The sequence below is a fragment of the Cnephaeus nilssonii genome (genome assembly GCF_951640355.1).
Source record: "Cnephaeus nilssonii genome assembly, chromosome: 13".
Taxonomy (NCBI): domain Eukaryota; kingdom Metazoa; phylum Chordata; class Mammalia; order Chiroptera; family Vespertilionidae; genus Cnephaeus; species Cnephaeus nilssonii.
The window spans coordinates 7,375,696-7,392,980 of NC_137084.1; the positions used below are offsets into that span (position 1 = coordinate 7,375,696).

The following is a 17,285-nucleotide window of genomic DNA, read 5'->3' on the forward strand; positions in this document are numbered from 1 at the left end:
CACAGCTTCAGGAGGGGCTCCTGGCGGGTGGGAGGTGAGGGGACCTGGCATCGCAGAGGGTGGGCCCCGCTGGGAGCTGCGGCATCACCCGAGAGAAGCGGAGGATCCAGCCGTGGTGGTGGGCCAGGAAGTGGGAAGGTGACACTGTTCTTTCTTAGGCATCCCCCTTTTTCAGCAAAAGTAGAAGGGAGGTCAAAGACTGGGATTGAGGAAAGAGAAGAGGGATTTGGGAGGTTTGAAGAGAGAGGAGCCCTTACCCCGACTGCTGTGAACTGAATTGTGTCCCCTTCAATTCACCTGTTGAAGCTCTAACCCACAATGCAACTGTATTCGGAGATAAGGAGGTAATTAAGGTTAAATGAGGTCATAGAGGTGGGGCCTTGATCTAATGTGATTAGTGTCTTTTTGTGAAGAGACACCAGAGGGCGCTCCCTTCCTCCTTCTCATGTGTGCATCTTTCCCCAACCTCCCCAGCCCTCCCACCCTCCTACTCCCCAGTGTGAGGACAGAGAGAAGGTGGCCATCTGACGCCAAGAAGTGAGCTCTCCATGGCCAGCACCTCGATCTTAGACTTCCAGCCTCCAGAAGTGTGAGATACAAACGTCTGTTTTTAAGCGACTGCCTGCTGTGTTTTGCTGTTTTGTTATGGCACCCGAGCGACTAATGCACTAACTGGCAGGAACTCAGGACCTGTGAATATTTCCTAATAAAAGCAAACAACACATGCACTGCGTGGGAACGGACCACACGATTCTCTCTCTCTTTTTAAAATATATTTTACTTGTTTATTGTGTGTTCTCCATGGGAATGAAAGCTCCTCGAGCAGGGACGTGTCTGTATTCCCTGGTACCTACCGCTGTGCCTGTATACAGCAGGTGTTCAATAAATATTTTTGTAGACTGGATGGGCATGAGTTTGGCAGATCTTTGGGGTTTCTGCGGAGGCTGGTACAGGAGAGGGGGACCCTGCAACCTCCCATTTTCACCTTTCAGTGTTGAAAAGTGGGTGGAGCTGGACCCAGTGGGGGGGTCAGTGGGTGCAGAGGTACCCCAAGCAGCCTTTGGGAAGGGATGGGGAAGCTGGGTTCCTGCCTGTGGACCCTGTGGTCTGGGACGGGCCCCGGACTTTGAGACAGAACATACACATTTGGGGGAGTCACCCTTCAGGCACCAGCTCCCTGAGGAACCAGAAGAATGGGCTCTCCTGGGCTTGAAGGCACTTGGGGAAGGAGGGGAAGGAGCTGAACCCCCTCCCCGCCCCAGCCCCTAATCTCTGCCAGGGCCCTGGCTCCCTCTGGGCTCTGTCTCACAGTCCTGCCCTAGAGCCCCCAGAGGCTCAGGGCCCCATCCGGAGTGGGGTCCCTCTCATGGAGCCAGAGTTGGAATGCCGGGCCCAGCAGAGGTGAACCACACGGTTCTTAACTCTGGCTTCTCCACAGTGATGGGACCTGCACGGTGGTGGTGCGGTGGTGGTGGGGGGTGGGGGGGATGCGTGTCCCGGCCAGGCCTGAATCAGGTCCTGGCACACAGTCGGCGCTCAATAAATGTGGAGTGGCCACTAAGCTAAGTGCTCTGTTCTGTGCCCCCAGACTCCCAGGCCCTCCTGCCCTCTGCATGGCCCGACCACGCCTGCTCAGGCCGTGTGCCCCTTGGACTATGGGGCTCACCCCGGGCCTGCACTCACTTGACCCATCTCCGTGTCCCCGGGTCCCTAGCACGAAGCCGACGTAGCAAACGCTCAGTAATGACCTGCTGATGGACGAGGGCTTAAGATACAGACTCTCCCGTTAGCTTTACTCTAAATTCCTGCCCTCCAAAGCCTTGTCTGAATGGTTGTGGATTCCACGGAAGACCGGGGGAAATGTGTTATTTCCCACGACTGTTATCGTAGTGTCCGTTTCTCCCTGTGCTTTAAAGATCTTAAACAATTGCATACGTGAAACACCAGTCTTATTTGGAAAGATCTGGATGCTAAGCAAAAAGTAAGCTCCTGCCCTGATCTCACCCTCACGTCACTGTCAATGGTGTGATTATGTCCTTGGAGGTTTTTGGCTGTGCATTTACATATAACTTTGTTTTTACATAAATGAAAAGATATTACCCGGCTGTTTCATAAGCTGCTTTTCCAAAACCTAGTTGTATGTCTTTTCCTTCCACTGGGTCCCCGGCAGCTGCCTGTCGCACCTCCGTCCTGGCTCTGCCATCTCGCTGCTGGAGGTGCTCCGTGCGGCAGCCCCGTGGGCCATGCAAACGCGGAAGGGGCAGGAGGCAGGCGTCCTCAGCCCCGTGCAGAGATGCAGGATCAGAGAAGTGGGGACACCTGCCAGCTCACCCAGCTCACCTGCGGCTAGCGGGGCTGCAAGGCCTCGCCTGTTCCCATCATGCCGTCCCGCCCCCGCCCAGGGCGGACTCAGGGCCTCTCACCTGCTCCCGATGTGGCGCCCTGTCCTTCAGGGACGGGTGGGCGGCCCCTCCGCGCGCTGCTGGCCGGACCCTTCGGCAGGTCCCCTTGGCCCGGGCCTCAGAGCTGTTTTTCCTCCGTCTCCCACCCGGGCCTCAGTGGAGCCCTGTCCCCCGGACCCTTCGAAAAACCTTCTCCTGCTCCTTCTGAGCCAAAGGGGAGCTGAGATATAAATGCAGAAAGGCCCCCTCCTCCCCCCGCCGGGCTGTGGGAGAGCAGCCGGGGCTAATGGTCTGCCAGGCGTGCCCTCAGCTCCTGCTCAGGGGCGGGCTGGGATGCAGGGAAATGGATGGGACGCGGGGCCCTCGGGGAGCAGTGGGAGGCTCACCTCTCTCCCGCCGTCCTTCCTGGAGGCCACCTGGGACAGCCTCGGAGCCCTCAGAGCATTAGCAGGCTCCCTCGTCGGCAGCCAGGGCTCCTGTGGGCTGGGAGAGCCCATTATGCCCGCCCGGCCGCCTGCACGAGGAGGCGCTGGCTAATGGGCTCGCCCAGGGCTCTGCGGCTGCGGGGTGGGGAGGAAGGAGCACTGGACCCCGAGTCCAGGACCTCATTTCACGTCCGAGTTCTGCAACGTGCTCGTTGGGGACCATGTAGTTCAGGTGACCTGAGCGCCCGCGTCCTCACCGAATTGCTCGGAGGCCTTCCCGGGCCGCCCTCAACTCCGCCCAAGAATGGGGTCCTAGGGGACTGGGAGAAGCGGGATTATCTCAGCCCCTGTGGGGACCCTCCCCCACATCTGCTGAGCCCACTCTCCTGCCTGGTAAGTGAAGAATCCGGATGAAACTGGGTCCCTCCAGGGCAGGATGGAGGCAGACACGGTACCTGTGTCACCTGGCATGCCAGGCAACCTGCTGGGCCGAGCAAGGTCTGCGTGTTGGGCGACTGAAGTCTGAGGCCCTGGAGCTGCGTGTTCACCCTCCCTGCCCTGCCCTGGAGTGGAGCGGGGAGCGTGGGGCACGCTGGGCGCCAGCCTTGGAAACAAACGTGAGTGAGGAGGGAAAAGGTGGGGCCTCCGACCTTGAACCTGCGACCGACTCAGAGCGACGTTGATAACAGCGGTGCCTCTGTTATCAGGAGGCAGGGGGCGTGGGTGATCCCGCTCTTGCTGGAACCACGCCGACTGCCAGGGGCTCTGCTCCTGGGTGTGCAGGCCCGGGAGGACTTCTGGCCTCAGGAGCCTCTCCCAGGCGGTGGTTTTCATTGCGCCAGCGGAGGCCGCTCAGCTGAGCGTGAGAATGGGCCGGCGGAGGAACACGGGACCTCAGACCGGAGACAGACACACTGCCCAGGACGGGGTGAGCTTCCCCAGGCAGGGATTCCCATGCTCTCGCACCTCCTGTGCCTGGCGTGTGCAGAGGCTCACGTTTCATTTATTAAAAATATTTTTTTATTGATTTCAGAGAGGAAGGGAGAGGGAGAGAGAGATAGAAACATCAATGATGAGGGAGAATCATTGGTTGGCTGCCTCCTGCACGCCCCCCACTGGGGATGGAGACGGTAACCCGGGCATGTGCCCCAACCGGGAATCGAACCGTGACCTCCTGGTTCATAGGTCGATGCTCAGCCACTGAGCCACGCCGGCCCGGCAGAGGCTCACATTTTTTTTACTAATTATGGATGCATGGACCTGGATCCAGCTGTCCCTGGAGCCCATCCACACCTGGACTTTTCCGTAACTCGGGCCAACCCATTCTGTGTGTGTGCGCGCGTGTCTGCGCACGCCCACATGCATGTGCGTTCCAATGGGGATTCTGTCACTTGCAACCAAGAATCCTGACCAGCAGGGGAGCTCAGACCTACCTGGAGGAGGTAGAGAGATAGGTTGCAAATCCCTGAGACGTGCGCTTGGCTGGGCCTGGTGGGATGATGCACACGGTGACATACTCCCTGCGACAGGAGGCCGCTCAGCTCTGCTCCCCTCGCCAGGGCGGTTGTTTTCATTGCTCCAAGGTCTCAGGGAGGCCATTCAGCCGAGGCCCGAGCGGGGGCTGAGTCCCGAGACCTGTGCTGAGTGAGCATGTCCGGCCTGGGTTTAGAATCAAGGCCTGTGACTCTACAAGGGGCCTGGTTTTGGTTACTAGTTCATGGAGCTGATGGCAAGCAAGGAAGCCACACACTATTACGTTCCTTGCAGGCTATTGGACGGAGAGGCTCAGTTCCCCGCCTGCTTCCAGCCAGAAGCTGCCTGCAGCTCTCAGGGGGTGGGTTTAGGTGAGATGGGCGGGGCATCCTTCCCACGCCCCTGGCCCCGCCTCCCGCTCCAGGGCCCAAGTGTGACAGGGCTTGGCCAACCAAGATTCCGGTGCAGATCACTTCTAGAACTGCCCCCTCACCCCCAACTTGCACCACCCCCAGGCTAGATTAGAGTTAGGTTTCTGTGCTCGTCACCAAGCATCCTGACTGCTGTGGTATAGACATCTGCGTAGGAAACTGATCTGTAATCGGTAATCGATACTCTCCAGTGGCATAAAGCAGAGTGGCTGCCTCCAGCTGCCTGGGTTCTCCAGGAGACTTGCCGGACGACGGAAATGTTCTTTCTGTGGGCGGTGGGGGCAGGGGGGGGCGGGAATGAAAACATCCCTGTATTGATTTGGTGAAGCCACAGTGTGCGCACGTGTCAGAGATCATTGGACTGTATATGAAATGGGTGCGTGTATGTAAGTCAGATGGCAATGAAACCAGTTAGAAAACCTTTGAAAACATGTCTGAGCGGGGAAGCCTGCGGGATTGCCAGGAAACTTCGCGCTGGCATTCCGACTCCCTGAGCCGAGTTTTCCATGAGTCCTCGCTCTGTGAACTGTGCCCTGTTGTTTCCGCCGAGCCCCTACGGGCTGCTTTCCAGCCCACTGGCTTCCAAATATGCTCTTTTGCTCTCGCACTCGGCTGTCCTGATCCGGAGGGCCTGCCGTGCGCTGGCACAGCTTTGGCCCGGTCACCCTGCGTTGGGGGGTGCATCTCCCGGGACCTGGCTTCTCCCCACGCACGGGGAGGCGGGGCCAGAACGGCACCATCTGTCCAGCCTGCCTTCGGCACGAAGCCCGTGGTTCCCGGGAAGGAGTCCTCTGGGCCGGGGAAGCTGTGCTCCTGCCGAAGATCTTGGGTTTTAAAATTCTGGCATACAACAGAACAGCCAGGTTATCGCAAACCCACAGCGGGCGGGGCATTCGAGAAAGCGGGGCGGGTGCCAGACAGCGTGCACGCCCTCTCGGAAGATGAAGACAGGAAGAGGCCTCGGCTGGCAGGCTGTGCGCCGCCCGCCCGTGCTGCCTGTTGAACACGTGTCTGCCTCCCATCACCCCCCCTCCCCCGGTTGCAGATGCCCTCGAAGCCGTCCCTTCAGTCTCGGTCACGTGTGGAATCCAACCAGGATGGGCTGGGTCCTTGGGCTGTGACGGCATCACCCAGGGCCCAGCTCCCAGGGCTTTGCTGGTGGGAGACGCGAAGGGCAGAGGCCTGCGCTTCCAGGGAAGCGAGCGGGTCACTGCAGGGCCTGTGGACGGTGACCGGGCTCAGCCAGGGCCGCCCACCTGCTGGGGCTGACCATGGACGAGGATCTCCGTCTGTGAGCCGGTGGTGAAGATCAAATGAGGTCTGTAGGCGGGGCTCTCAGCACAGGGCCCACTGCACACAGTAGGCCCTCCATAAAGGGCAGTCACTGCCTTCATCACCTGTGCCCGGGATGGGCTGTCACCTGCAGGGCCCTCCTTCCGTGACCACCTTCTCCCTTCCCTCCTCTGCCCCAATGCCTGACCGCAGAACTCGAGGAAACTGAGGCTCAGCAGCACTGAGGTCCGGTGGTGGGTGGTGGTGGGGGGGGTGGGTGGCCCACCTCCCCGAGCTTGCCTTGGACGTACCCTGCTCATCCCTGGCATTGGCTGTGGCTTCTCCTCGTGTCATTTCTGCGGGACGGTGGTGGGAAGCACGAGAAAGCACAGAGCTCTGTCCTGACCCCGGCCCACCCTGTCCCTTCCCCCTCCCAATCCTGCATGCCCCGTGGGATAGAAAGTTAGGCTCAGTAATAACCGGAGGAGCCGGGGAGGGGACCACTGGTCTTTCTTGTTCTTGTAGGAATGGCGGTACCCACTCCCCGAAACTCAGTTCTGTCATTCTGCGGACCAGCGGGTGTCAGGGAGAGTGGCTAGAACCCTGGTTCCAGACAATTTCAGGGTGAACAGCAGTGATGCTCAGAGCCCTTGCCTCCTGCTTTCACTGGACACCCGGAAAGAAGGCAGCTGGGGGTGGGGGGACACTGGGGCCCAGCTGTGCTGCCTTAGGGAGTGGGGTGGGGTGGGGTGGAGGACAGCCCGTCACCCATCCCTGCCTGGTTCTCTGGCCGCTTGAATAATTAAACACCGGAGCAGGGCGTGGTGGAGGCCTGCGGTTGCTGCCTGGCGGTCATCTGTGCGCCGCCCTCCATTAGCCCAGAGGTGAGGTGGTCCAGGGCGTGGCGGGAGGGGCGGAGATGCTCAGGATGTGGGTGGTCGGGCAGAGGAAGGCTGGCTCCCCAGCCGCCTATAGCCATCGGCACAGGGGAAGTGTCTGCCGGCCGGGAGAGGCCCCGTTCCCGGGGTTCACCCCCCACCCTCCCAGGCCTGGTGCCTGCCAAGGGCGGATTCATGTTCACGCCCAGGCCCTGGTCGTGGGTTAGGGATGCCCACCCACGCACCCACTGGGTCTGGGCTCTGAACCTCGCAGGGAGGCCCCTCCACGCTCCTGGGGAAGCTCCCCACAAGGGCTCAGGGCTGGAGGCCGGGTGGGGGCTCCTGAGGAAGTGGTGAATGCAGGCGCTGAAAACCCAGCCCCACCGGCCCCCAACCGCCCCCTCGGCCCCTCAGGCCTGGGAGGGGTTCCGCCTCCAGGAGGTACCAGGGGAGCCTTTGGGTGGAGGGTCCTGGTCCGCCGCCTCACGTATGTCCCAGGACCCTCCTGGCTTCTCTGAGTCCCCACACGTGACAGACGTGGTGGCTGAACTCTGCTGTCCTGGATCCTCTGAGTGGCGTGGGGAGGGCACACCCCGGCTGCTGGGAGAAAGGCGGGCCGGCCCCGACCGCCATCACCTGAGGCTCTGGAACAGCTCAGGGTCCCCTCTCTCTGCAGAGCAGGGCCTGCGGGCAGGCGGGGCGGGCACTGTCGGGAGGGGAGCGTGGGAGGATTGGCCTGCAGTGGCCAGGAGGGACGCGGCGGCCGCCTGGGGGCCGTCCTCAGGGACGTGCATGTGGGCAGGACGCCAGCCTCTGGCGGTGCTGCTGCTGCCTTGCTGGGCCGTCCACTCCGTTAGCCACCGCCCTGCCCAGAGCGCGGGCACAGCCCTCCCCCCTCTCCTGGCTCTCCACCGAGGAGGGGCCTGCCCTGCCCTGGTCTCTCCTCGGGCCTGTGCAGTGAGCAGGCTCCCCCGGAGCTTCCACGGAGGGGCCGGGGCCCGTGCTGGACACCAGGAGCCCACGGTGGGGCAGACTGGAGGCCGGGGGGCAGTCAGGATGCTTTTGGGCCTGGAAGCCGCCTCCTGGGAGGGACCCCGGCCTATGCGGTGAAGTAGGGGGGTGCCGGGCAGAGGGGTGGCTCTGCTTCATGGAGTTTGGGACGGGGAGCGGTAGGAGAGGATGCCGCCCCCACCCAGGGGGCCTCCATGCGGACACACCGTGTTGCCCACAGGCAGGGCCTCAGTAGCCGGCACAGGGCCTGGCGCCGGGTGGGCGTGCTGAAAACCGAGGCTCCGGGGGAGCAGGGCGCCTGGCGGGGGAGGGGGGTGGGGGGTGGAAGAGGGCACGGGAGGGTGGTGTGGCCAAGGAGCAAAGCTCACCTCCGAGGAGGGTGCATTCCCTACCAGGAGAGGGAGCACCTCAGAGGGAGGACAGACCAGCCGGGAGAGGACACACAGGGGCTGGGACAGAGCAGGTTGCATTGTGGGGAGGGTGGGGAGGGAGGGTGCATGGAAAGGAACAAGACTGCCAGGTCAGCCAGTGTGGTTCAGTGGTTGAGCATTGACCTATGAACCAGCAGGTCACGGTTCAATTCCCAGTCAGGGCACAGGCCTGGTGCGGGCTTGATCCCCAGTAGGGGGCATGTAGGAGGCAGCCGATCAGTGATTCTCTCTCATCATTGATGTTTCTATCTATCTCTCCCTCTTCCTTCTTCTCTGAAATCAATAAAAATATATATTTTTTTTAAAGAAAGGAACACGACCATGGATAGGACGGAGGAAGTAAGATATAAAACGTTTATTGATGTACATTTATTTCATAAAACTTCCTTTGGCTGCGCTGGGCCACTGTGCTTGGAGCTGGGCTGGGTGGCCAGGTAGAACCCGTGCCCACTTCCGGATGGTCTGCAGGCACCCGAGGCCCAGGCGGCGGCAGCGGGCACACGCCGTGTGCTCCGGAAGGCTGCCGAGGCGGGCGTGGAGCCAGAAAGGAGGGTGACCTTTCTGAGCTGGCTGAAGGTCCTCCTGTCCCCACCTGCCTGCTGAGCCCAGAAACACACCCATGAACGTCACCAAGGACTCACCCAGGGGCCAGGGCCATCACCTGCAGGAAGACTGAGCCACAGGCCGGTTACCCCGGACCCCCTCTCAGAGAGCTCCCCTTGCTCAGGTCGGCCACCAACGCTGCCTCGAGCGGGTGGCGTGGCGAGAACAGGTGCCCCACGGCGGGAGGTGCTGGCGGCCCGCCGGTGCTGCGATGGCTGTGTCACTTTCAAGGGGGGGGGGGGGGGCTCGTTCCGAGGGGCAGCAGGTGGAGAGGGCTTGGCGGCCCCCTCCTCTCCTTTCCAGACCAGCCTGGGGTGAGGAGAGTCCCCCACGGGGGGACACCTCTGTACAGTGGGTGCTGCTGATGCAGGAGGACGCTGGGGGGAGCCTGGCAGGACCACAGGGTCTGTGTGCAGGTGGCTGCTCAGCCTCTTGGCCGCTCACAGAGCCTCCAGCCCCGGGAGAAGGAGGCCCGAGGGGCCGGAAGCAGACTTTCCTCCTTGTACTCGGCCACCAGGGCAGCTGCCCAGGCCCTGTCCCCGGCAAAGGGTCTCTGGAGGTCCCTCTGGTCCCTGCCTCCCCTCCAGGTGCCCATCCCTCAGGAGGCGTTCCCAGAGGGGCCCTGCATCTCCATGGTGACTGTGTTGGGTGTGCCGCCCCCCGCCTCGGCCAGCTCGGCGCCGTCTCGCAGGGCGCGCTGGAAGACCACTCGGAGGGGCTCCCACAGCCGCTGGGACTTGTCCCGCCCGGCCAGGAAGTAGACGACGGGCTTGGCGCTGCTGTTGATGCAGATGCACAGGTCGGTGACGTACTCGGGGAAGGGGGCCGGGATCCGGAAGGCCCAGAAGAGGAACCAGTCGATCCCCAGGTAGATGGAGGACACGAGGAAGACCGAGACCACGGCCAGGATGACGTGGTTGAGCTTGGAGGAGCGCTGGCGCCGCCGGGCCCGGCACTCCACGTGCACGATGAGCGCCAGGCAGGGCAGCACCATGAGCGGGCAGAAGATCAGGAAGAGCAGGATGCCCAGGAAGATGTCCATGTGCGTGCAGGCCGCCCGGGGGGCCTGGCGGACCAGAAACACGCAGAAGTAGTTGTGGATGCCGGTGACCAGGAGCGACAGGGTCCAGAGCAGGGCGCACACCACCGCCGACAGGCGCTTGGGCCGCTGCCGCCAGTACCAGGCGGGAAAGATGACCGACAGGCAGCGCTCGGCGCTGATGGCTGGCAGGAGGCTCACGCCGGCGAGGAACGTGCAGAGCCCCAGGATCCTGGACACGGCCCGGACGTACTGGGCGAAGGTGCCCAGGAAGCCGCCGGTGTTCAGGACGGACAGCACGGCCTTGCTAGCGAGGTAGCCCACGTCGGCGCCCGCCAGGTGCAGGAAGTAGACGGAGAAGGGGCTCCTCCTGATGGAGAAGCCGAAGAACCAGAGCACCAGCCCGTTGCCCACCAGGCCGCACAGGCAGAGCAGCAGGAAGATGTAGTTCACCACGGGCGGCGGCGGCAGCGTGGCGATCTGCTCGATGGTCAGGAAGCCGCGGCTGTGGAACTCCGCGGCCTCGCTCACGCCCGGACACATCTGCGCGGGCACAGAGGGGGGGGGGGCTCCGTGAGGCCTGCCGCGGGGCCCGCCCCGCCCCGCACGTGCGTCCAGGTGTGCTGGTCCTCGTCACAGACTCTCACTAGAGCGGGCGACACCCCTGAGTCCGCCCAGCGCCTCCACTCTGTGACCCGGAGTCTGGAGCTAGCCGCCTACAGGTGGCAAGGGGAATACCCATCCCTCACAAGGGCACCGGGTCGCCCACCTGCCAGAACAGACACCCGTCAAAACGCGTTCCATGCGTGCAAGGTAGAGAGAAGCCGAGAGCCTTTCTGGACGGAAGGAGACGAAAGAGACAGGGCCAGGAAATGCAGTGCCGGGTCTGAGACTGCGAGGGGTCTGACCCGCTGCCAAGGCTGTTCCTGGGATGGCTGCGGAGAGGTGGGGGCACCCTGCACCCATGACGGCCCCGCATCGCCGGGAGAGTGGGCGGCGCTACGTATGGGAATGCCCTCATCCTTCCTTCGAAGATGCAGGCTATCTGGGGGCAAAGGGGCTCGGTGTCTGCGATTCACATGCAAACAGTTCTGGGAGGAACAGGGCAGCAAGAGGTAGGGATAGGGATAGAGAGAGCGAGCTCATTGGAGAAAGGCCAACAGGGACCCGCTGAGGGTGTGTGCTGTGCGCTGTCCTATTCCCCCAGGCTTTCTGTACGCCTGCCCTATTTCACACTAACATGTGAAAATACTTCTTAAAAAATAAAACCACGTGCAAATTACAAAGAGTGGGCCTGGCTCACAGTGGGATCAGAGAGACCTGGGGAGTCAGAGACGGCCTCTGCTGGGCCAAGGGGACCTCTGGGGTCTGGATAGTGGGGGGTCTGGGTCTGGTGTGGGGGTCCCTGGGGCGGGGGGTGCTGAGGCAGCATGTATTTATCAGGCCCCAGGGAAGCACTTTAACTATTGATCAGCGTTTTAACAGGGGATCTGACTGCTCACGTGTGCCCAGCGAACGTCAGCCCGGCCTGCAGGGTCTGGGCGGGCCTGTATGTGCGTGAGGTGAGCCAGGTGCAGGAGGAGTGGGGGCGCGGAGGCACACTGCAGAGCTCCCCCCTGAGTACGCGGGCAGCCGCTGGGCTCCAGCCCATCAGCCTTCCCCGTCGCCAGAGGAGCCAGATCTCTAGATGGTGATGTGATTGTCGTGATCTTTAAATGCTCACGTTTAAAACACACTGTGGGGCACATACAACCCCCTGTCTGCATGCCGGATGCAGTTCTCAGGCTGCCGGTTCTGACCCTGACCTCGCACTCCAGAGGCTGCCCGGCACTGTCACTGCGTCCCACACCTGGGCAGGCATCACTAATCCATCTCAGACTCTTCGCCCCGGCCCCACTTCCCCCTCCTCCCCCTCTAAGGCCGGGTATCAGTTCCCATCGGCCATGACTCAGAAAACAAGACACAAAAAACAACAACAAATGGAAGGTCCCTGAGGCAGGACGGTTCTGCCACCTTCCTTCCAGATGGCCCGGCTCGGGCAGGAAGCTGGGCCTGAAGGATTGCTCTCTGGGCCTGACACCCCGTAACAGAGGGAGGGGCCTTCTCAGTCAGGTCGCGGGGAATCTACAAACAGGGACTGGAGGGTGTTGGCCAAACCTTGGGGAGCCTTCGTGAGGTCACTTTAAGCGGGTCCTGTTTTCCACCTATCTTCCTATGAATACATTTATGTCTGTCAGCCCCCAAGCCCCGAGCTTGCTCTTTATTCAGCCTTTCCTGCTGGAGGCCTTGACCACGCCAGGCCCCAGAGTAGCCTCCTGCCAGCCTCCTCTGAGACCGGGGCCTGAGCCAGCCCGTGGAGGACCGGTCTGGTCACGGGAGGGGACTGGCTGCAGGTCTGCGTCGGTCGGAGCGGATCACAGGCTGGAAAAAGCCTGCAATCCGGCCCTGGAGTCAGAGCGGGAGGCCCGGGTGAGTCACTGGGCGGGGAGCTGCCATCCCCAGACACATGCCGCCTGTAAAATGCCCGCCCTGGAGCCTGGCCCCCTCCCCACCCTGCCTTCTGTCAGGGGTTTCTGGAGGCTCCGCCCAGCCAGTCCCATCCCTGCTCCCCCGTGGCTGCCGCTCCACGCGGTCCCTGCCAGAGGAGGGAAATGCCAGGGGCTGGAGGTCAGGGCCCTGGGCAGGCGTCCCGGCTCTGCCCCCACCTCCGGGCTCACCCCTCCAAGCCACTGCGCTAGTGGGAGTCTGTCTCCTCCTCTGACTCGAAGTTTCTTCCACTGTGAGCGCACGTCGCCTGGATCAGAAGGGAATTCCATGTTCGGGGGCCTCTGGGAAGAAGGGGTCCTGGGTGGGGTGGGGGTGGTGGGTTTCAGCCACCGCTGGTGTCTGAAGACAGGAGGCAGATGTGACTGAGACCCCGGCCGTGGTGACATGAGCAGGGTGATTCAGAGCAGGCAACGCTCCCTGGAGCTGGCCTTCGAGGGTGGCCGTGGGAAGTAGCCAACCTCCCATCTCTACAGGGAAGAGCTGAAAGGCGGTCTCTGGGTTGGTAACTGAAGCCCCCAGGGATTCAAGGGTGTCAGTCCCCTGCGCTGGCCCCACTGAGGAGCACCCCGGGGATCCGAGGGACCCAGCCACCAGTGCCAGGCCGTGTGGCCCGAGGGGCCCTGCTGCCCACCTGCGGCCTGTGGAGCAGAGGGTGGAGGTGGGGAGATGCTGGGCGGGTCTGCCCCTCCCCCCGCACCTGCCCCACAGACCCGGGGCCACGGGCAGGCCTCCGGCACTTGCCTTGTTCCTGTTGGTGGGATGGGCCTCCCAGGAGCAGTTTGCAGCCATCTCCGGGCCCGGGGGAGTGCAGCTTCCTCACGGCTCTGCTCACAGCTCACGGGCCGGCGCACCCCACCTGCGAAGGCAGGACGGGCCGCGTCAGGGCAGCGGCGGTCTCTGTCCCTTCCCAGGCCCTGTCCCCAGGGCCTCACCCTAGAGGAGAGGTGACCAGCAGTCACCTGGCTCCCTGAGAGGCAGGGCCACGTGGGCGGCACAGAGCAGTCACCTCCTCCTGCCTGGGCCCCTCATTCACACCATGCTGACGTGCGAGTGAGACCCACACATATTCCTGGGTACCACTGCTGTGCTCAGCCCACGGGGGACACGGGTTCCCCAAAGTCAGACCCAGAAGGCAGGGAGGCTTTCTGGAGGAGGTGGCCTTTGGCTGGGCCTGTGTTTGTAACATGCTAAGGGGTCTGGTCTTTCCCTTGAAGGTAGGCCAGCTCGGTCATCATCAGCATCATTGTCACCACCATCAACCCCTCTGTCAATGGCTGCCAGCTGGGAGCTGAGTACTGTGCCAGCTCAGCTACACCCATTGCCCCACATCCATCATCCCATTTGTCTTTAAAAAAAAAATTATTTTTTTGCTTTCAGAGAGGAAGGGAGAGGGAGAGATAGAAACATCAATGATGAGAGTCATTGATCGGCTGCCTCCTGCACGCCTCCCATCAGGGACCTAGCCCGCAACCCAGGCATGTGTCCTTGACCGGAATCGAACCTGGGACGCTTCAGTCCACAGGTCAACGCTTTATCCACTGGGCCAAACAGGCTAGGGCCCGTTTGTCCTTGTGATCAGCTATAAGGCAGGTATTGTCATTCCCCTTTGATGGGGCACAGGGCTCAGGGGGGGTGAGGTCGCCTGCCCAGGGGCACAGGCCACTTCCACGGCGTGTGCTGTGGCATTGCAGGCTTGTGGTCAGGACTCCAGCGGCCGTGAAGGCAGGAGCAGTTGCGGGGAGCAAGCCAGCAGGGTTCTGCCGTGGCCCAGGCTCCAGGCTGGTGGAGGGGCAGCTGGACTCAGCCAGGCAGGTCTGGGGGGCCTGGAAGGGGCGACAGTCTCGGGAGGGGGCTTCCCTGCCGGAGACAGGTTCACCGGGCAGGGCAGAGCTCACTGGTCCGCCTGCCCCGGGTCCCCCGCCTGAGCTCTGCCTCCACAGGCAAGCACCTAGTCCTGCTGTGCAGGGGGGGAAACTGAGGCTGTGTGCGGAGGAAGGGTCTTGCAGGGGCACAGGCGCGGCCAAAGGCTAGGCCTCTCCTCAGCTGGAGGGAGCGCTGGGCAGCGCACACAGCTCTACTCCCCCGGAATTCCTTCCTCCGCAGGCTGGGCAGCCCCCTCCACGCCCCCGCCGGCCAGGGGCGGAGGCCCCGCAGCAGCCGGGCCCATTATTGGCTGGAGAGGGCGGCTGTCTGTGTGGGTTGCCACCCTTCCTTAACCCTCGGTAGCCCCCACCATCCCAGCCCCCGGCGCCAGTGCAGCCCTCAGAACACCAGACCACATGTGGCTGGCCAAGCGGCCCTGGGCAGCAGCCGGTACAGCGTGGCGGCGGCGCAGGTGCCCCAGAGAGGTGATGGCGGGGTGGGTGGGAGTCCCGTGGGCGAGTCCCTCGTGTGGGTGTGGTGTGGGTTTGCAGACGGCAGTGCAAGGAGGTGTGCGTCTTAACCGCCCCCCCCGTACCCCCCCACCTCTCCAGTCTTGACTCTAGTTGGGCCACTGTACCCGTCACCAGGGGTAGGTCTCATGTCTCGCCACCTGCTGGGCCTGCCCAAGCTCTCCACGCCAGCCTGCAACCCCAACCCACCCGCCCCCCCATCCTACCCGGCCCCAGGTACACCCCCTGCACTGCACCCTCGCTTCTCAGTGCCTGGACCCAGGATGTCTGGAGGCTGGAGAGCCCTGCCCTTTCACCTAGGCAGGTGAGACCCCCAACTACGCAGGGCCCCCAAGGGCAGCTGGCTGGGACCTGCGCATGGTGCCTGGCTTGGACGGGGCCTGGAGTGGGCCCCCAAGCCTCCCCCCCCCCCCGCCCTCTGCTGACCGATGGAGGGGTGGGTGCCCGTGTGTGTCTCTGAGCCCGCGGAGAAGGGCTATTGCACTCACACAGAGGGACCAGAAGCCAAGTGGACCCCAGATGGGCCCTAGAAAGACATGTGTGTGTCATGTGCATGGGACATGTGTGAGTGCGTGTGCTCCTCAGGTTGGGTTGGGCCTATGAGAGCTAAAGCAGACAGAAAAAAAAAAAGCTGCCAGCTCAGCTCCCTCCCAGCCCTCCTTTCAAAACCCAGCACCCAAGGAGAGGCCCCTGACCACCTGTCTGTCTCCTCAGCCTCAGGAAGCTCTCATCTCCTCCCACCCGCACTCACCACCCCAGCCCCAAACCCGTGCGGGCCCCAGGGGAGGCTGCCCTCCAGGAGGCCCAGGTGGGACACTAAGTTCTCCAGTCTGCCCGCCAGCCCCTCTCCATGTCCCAGGCTGCCCCCTGGGCAGGACGAGAGCCTGCCTTTTCTCTCTCCAGCCTCCCTCCCCGCCAATCCTCTGCTCACAACGCATGTTGAAAGGCTTACTGGGGGAGTGATACCTTCCAGAAAATTTCACCAACAGCCTCCATCCAATGCCAACTCCACATCAGGTGTCTCAGGCCTGGGAAGGGGGGACCCAGCTGTCCAGCCTCCTGTGGCTGCCAGGCTGGTCCCTCTGTCCACCCCAGCGCTGGCCCCACACTGAGCTGCCTGAGCTCGGTGCCCAGGGAAGGAGGCAGCGCAGCAGTGGGGTGTGCGGAGTGCGGAGTGCGTGCGAGCAGGGAGCCCTCTCCCCGAGCTTGGGATGCTGCCCGCTGGGTGTTCCCTCCCCGCCCTTCCAGGCTTGGACAGCTGCTGCCGAGGGTGGTGGAGGGACAGAGGGGGAGCCCACACCCACTGGCCGACAGAGCAGGGCCTGGGGGTGGAGGACAGCTTGGGAGTCGGGAGTTGCCAGAACACCAGGGCCAGCCCCACAGAAGGGGGACTCTCGAAGGTCCCCAATGTCCCTGGGACTTCTGGAGCCTCGCAGGCTGCTGGGTGGGTGACAGCCCTCTCTGGGGTCCCAGGGCTCCTCCTTGGGGCTGTGGTTTCTGGGAGCTGCCTGCCCTGAAGGTGCTCACCTCATCCCCCTTCCCTGCTTGGCCTTCGCCCTGTAGCCTGGTTCCTGGCCCTCCCTCCCCTGGGCCCTGGGCCCCATGGAGCTACCTGCAGCTGTCCGGATCCTCCAGGGCCGCCCTCTGTGGAGGGCGCTTTGGTGATGCCCGCCTCCGGCTGCGATCCCCGATCCCCGAGGCAGCCGGCCAGTGTGGAGCAGGGCTGGAGCCTCAGCAAACGAGAGCCAGAGTGTGGAGAGCCCGCGCCTGCTGCTGGGGAGATGGCTTTGGAAGCAGAACCCGCCCCAAACCCAATTCCAGGCCCGGCAGGAGGGGAGGGAGGGAGGAGGAGGAGGGGCGGAGCGGGATGAGGCTTGGGGAAGGAATGCCCTGCTCAGGAGCCCCCCCTCCCACCCAGAGCCCCACTGGGAACTCATCTCTCTGCCTGGTGACGTCAAGTTGGCCAGAGCACTGTGGCCAGAGTCCAGCTGTTAATCTCCCGCGCATCCTGGAGACAGGGGCGTCCGCTGTCCACTTGCGGGGGCCTTCTCTCGGCAGCTCCCGCTGGGCCTTTTGGGGGCACAGGTCCAGGAGGGGGGGCCCCCACGGATTGTTCCAATGTACTGAGGGGCTGATATGAGAAGCCAGGAGACAGCAGGCGAGGGCTCCGCGGAGGGGGAGGTGCGGGCGTGTGAGAGGTAGACTTGGCAGGGGACAGGGAGGCCACCCAGGTGGCACGCCTCTTCCCCGCCCACCCCGGAATCTGCCCAGGGCCCCCACGGGCCCTTGGAACCAGGAATCCCCTGCTCCCGGCCCTAATAGCAATCAGATGGCCCAAGTGGAAAATCACTGCGCTCGCCGGGGCCGAGCCGGGAACTGG

The 17,285-nt window shown here is 63.0% G+C and overlaps 1 protein-coding gene across 4 annotated transcripts; it reads right to left on the bottom strand.

Annotated features, from left to right (window-relative positions):
- Window positions 1–8,670: 8,670 nt before the first annotated feature.
- Window positions 8,671–16,720, bottom strand: MRGPRF (MAS related GPR family member F). Of its 4 annotated transcripts, none has more exons than XM_079788960.1 (3): window positions 16,518–16,720; window positions 13,254–13,368; window positions 8,671–10,508 (listed from the first exon to the last, which is right to left on the bottom strand). In XM_079788960.1, exons 2-3 carry the CDS (start codon window positions 13,299–13,301, stop codon window positions 9,525–9,527), a joined length of 1,032 nt encoding a protein of 343 aa, XP_079645086.1. In that variant the 5' UTR covers window positions 13,302–13,368; window positions 16,518–16,720; the 3' UTR covers window positions 8,671–9,524. The 4 variants fall into 4 exon arrangements, with proteins under 4 accessions (XP_079645086.1, XP_079645087.1, XP_079645088.1 ...); XM_079788961.1 differs by lacking the exon at window positions 16,518–16,720 and adding an exon at window positions 15,872–16,003; XM_079788962.1 differs by lacking the exons at window positions 13,254–13,368; window positions 16,518–16,720 and adding exons at window positions 10,874–11,010; window positions 12,683–12,754.
- Between the last annotated feature and the right edge of the window lie 565 nt (window positions 16,721–17,285).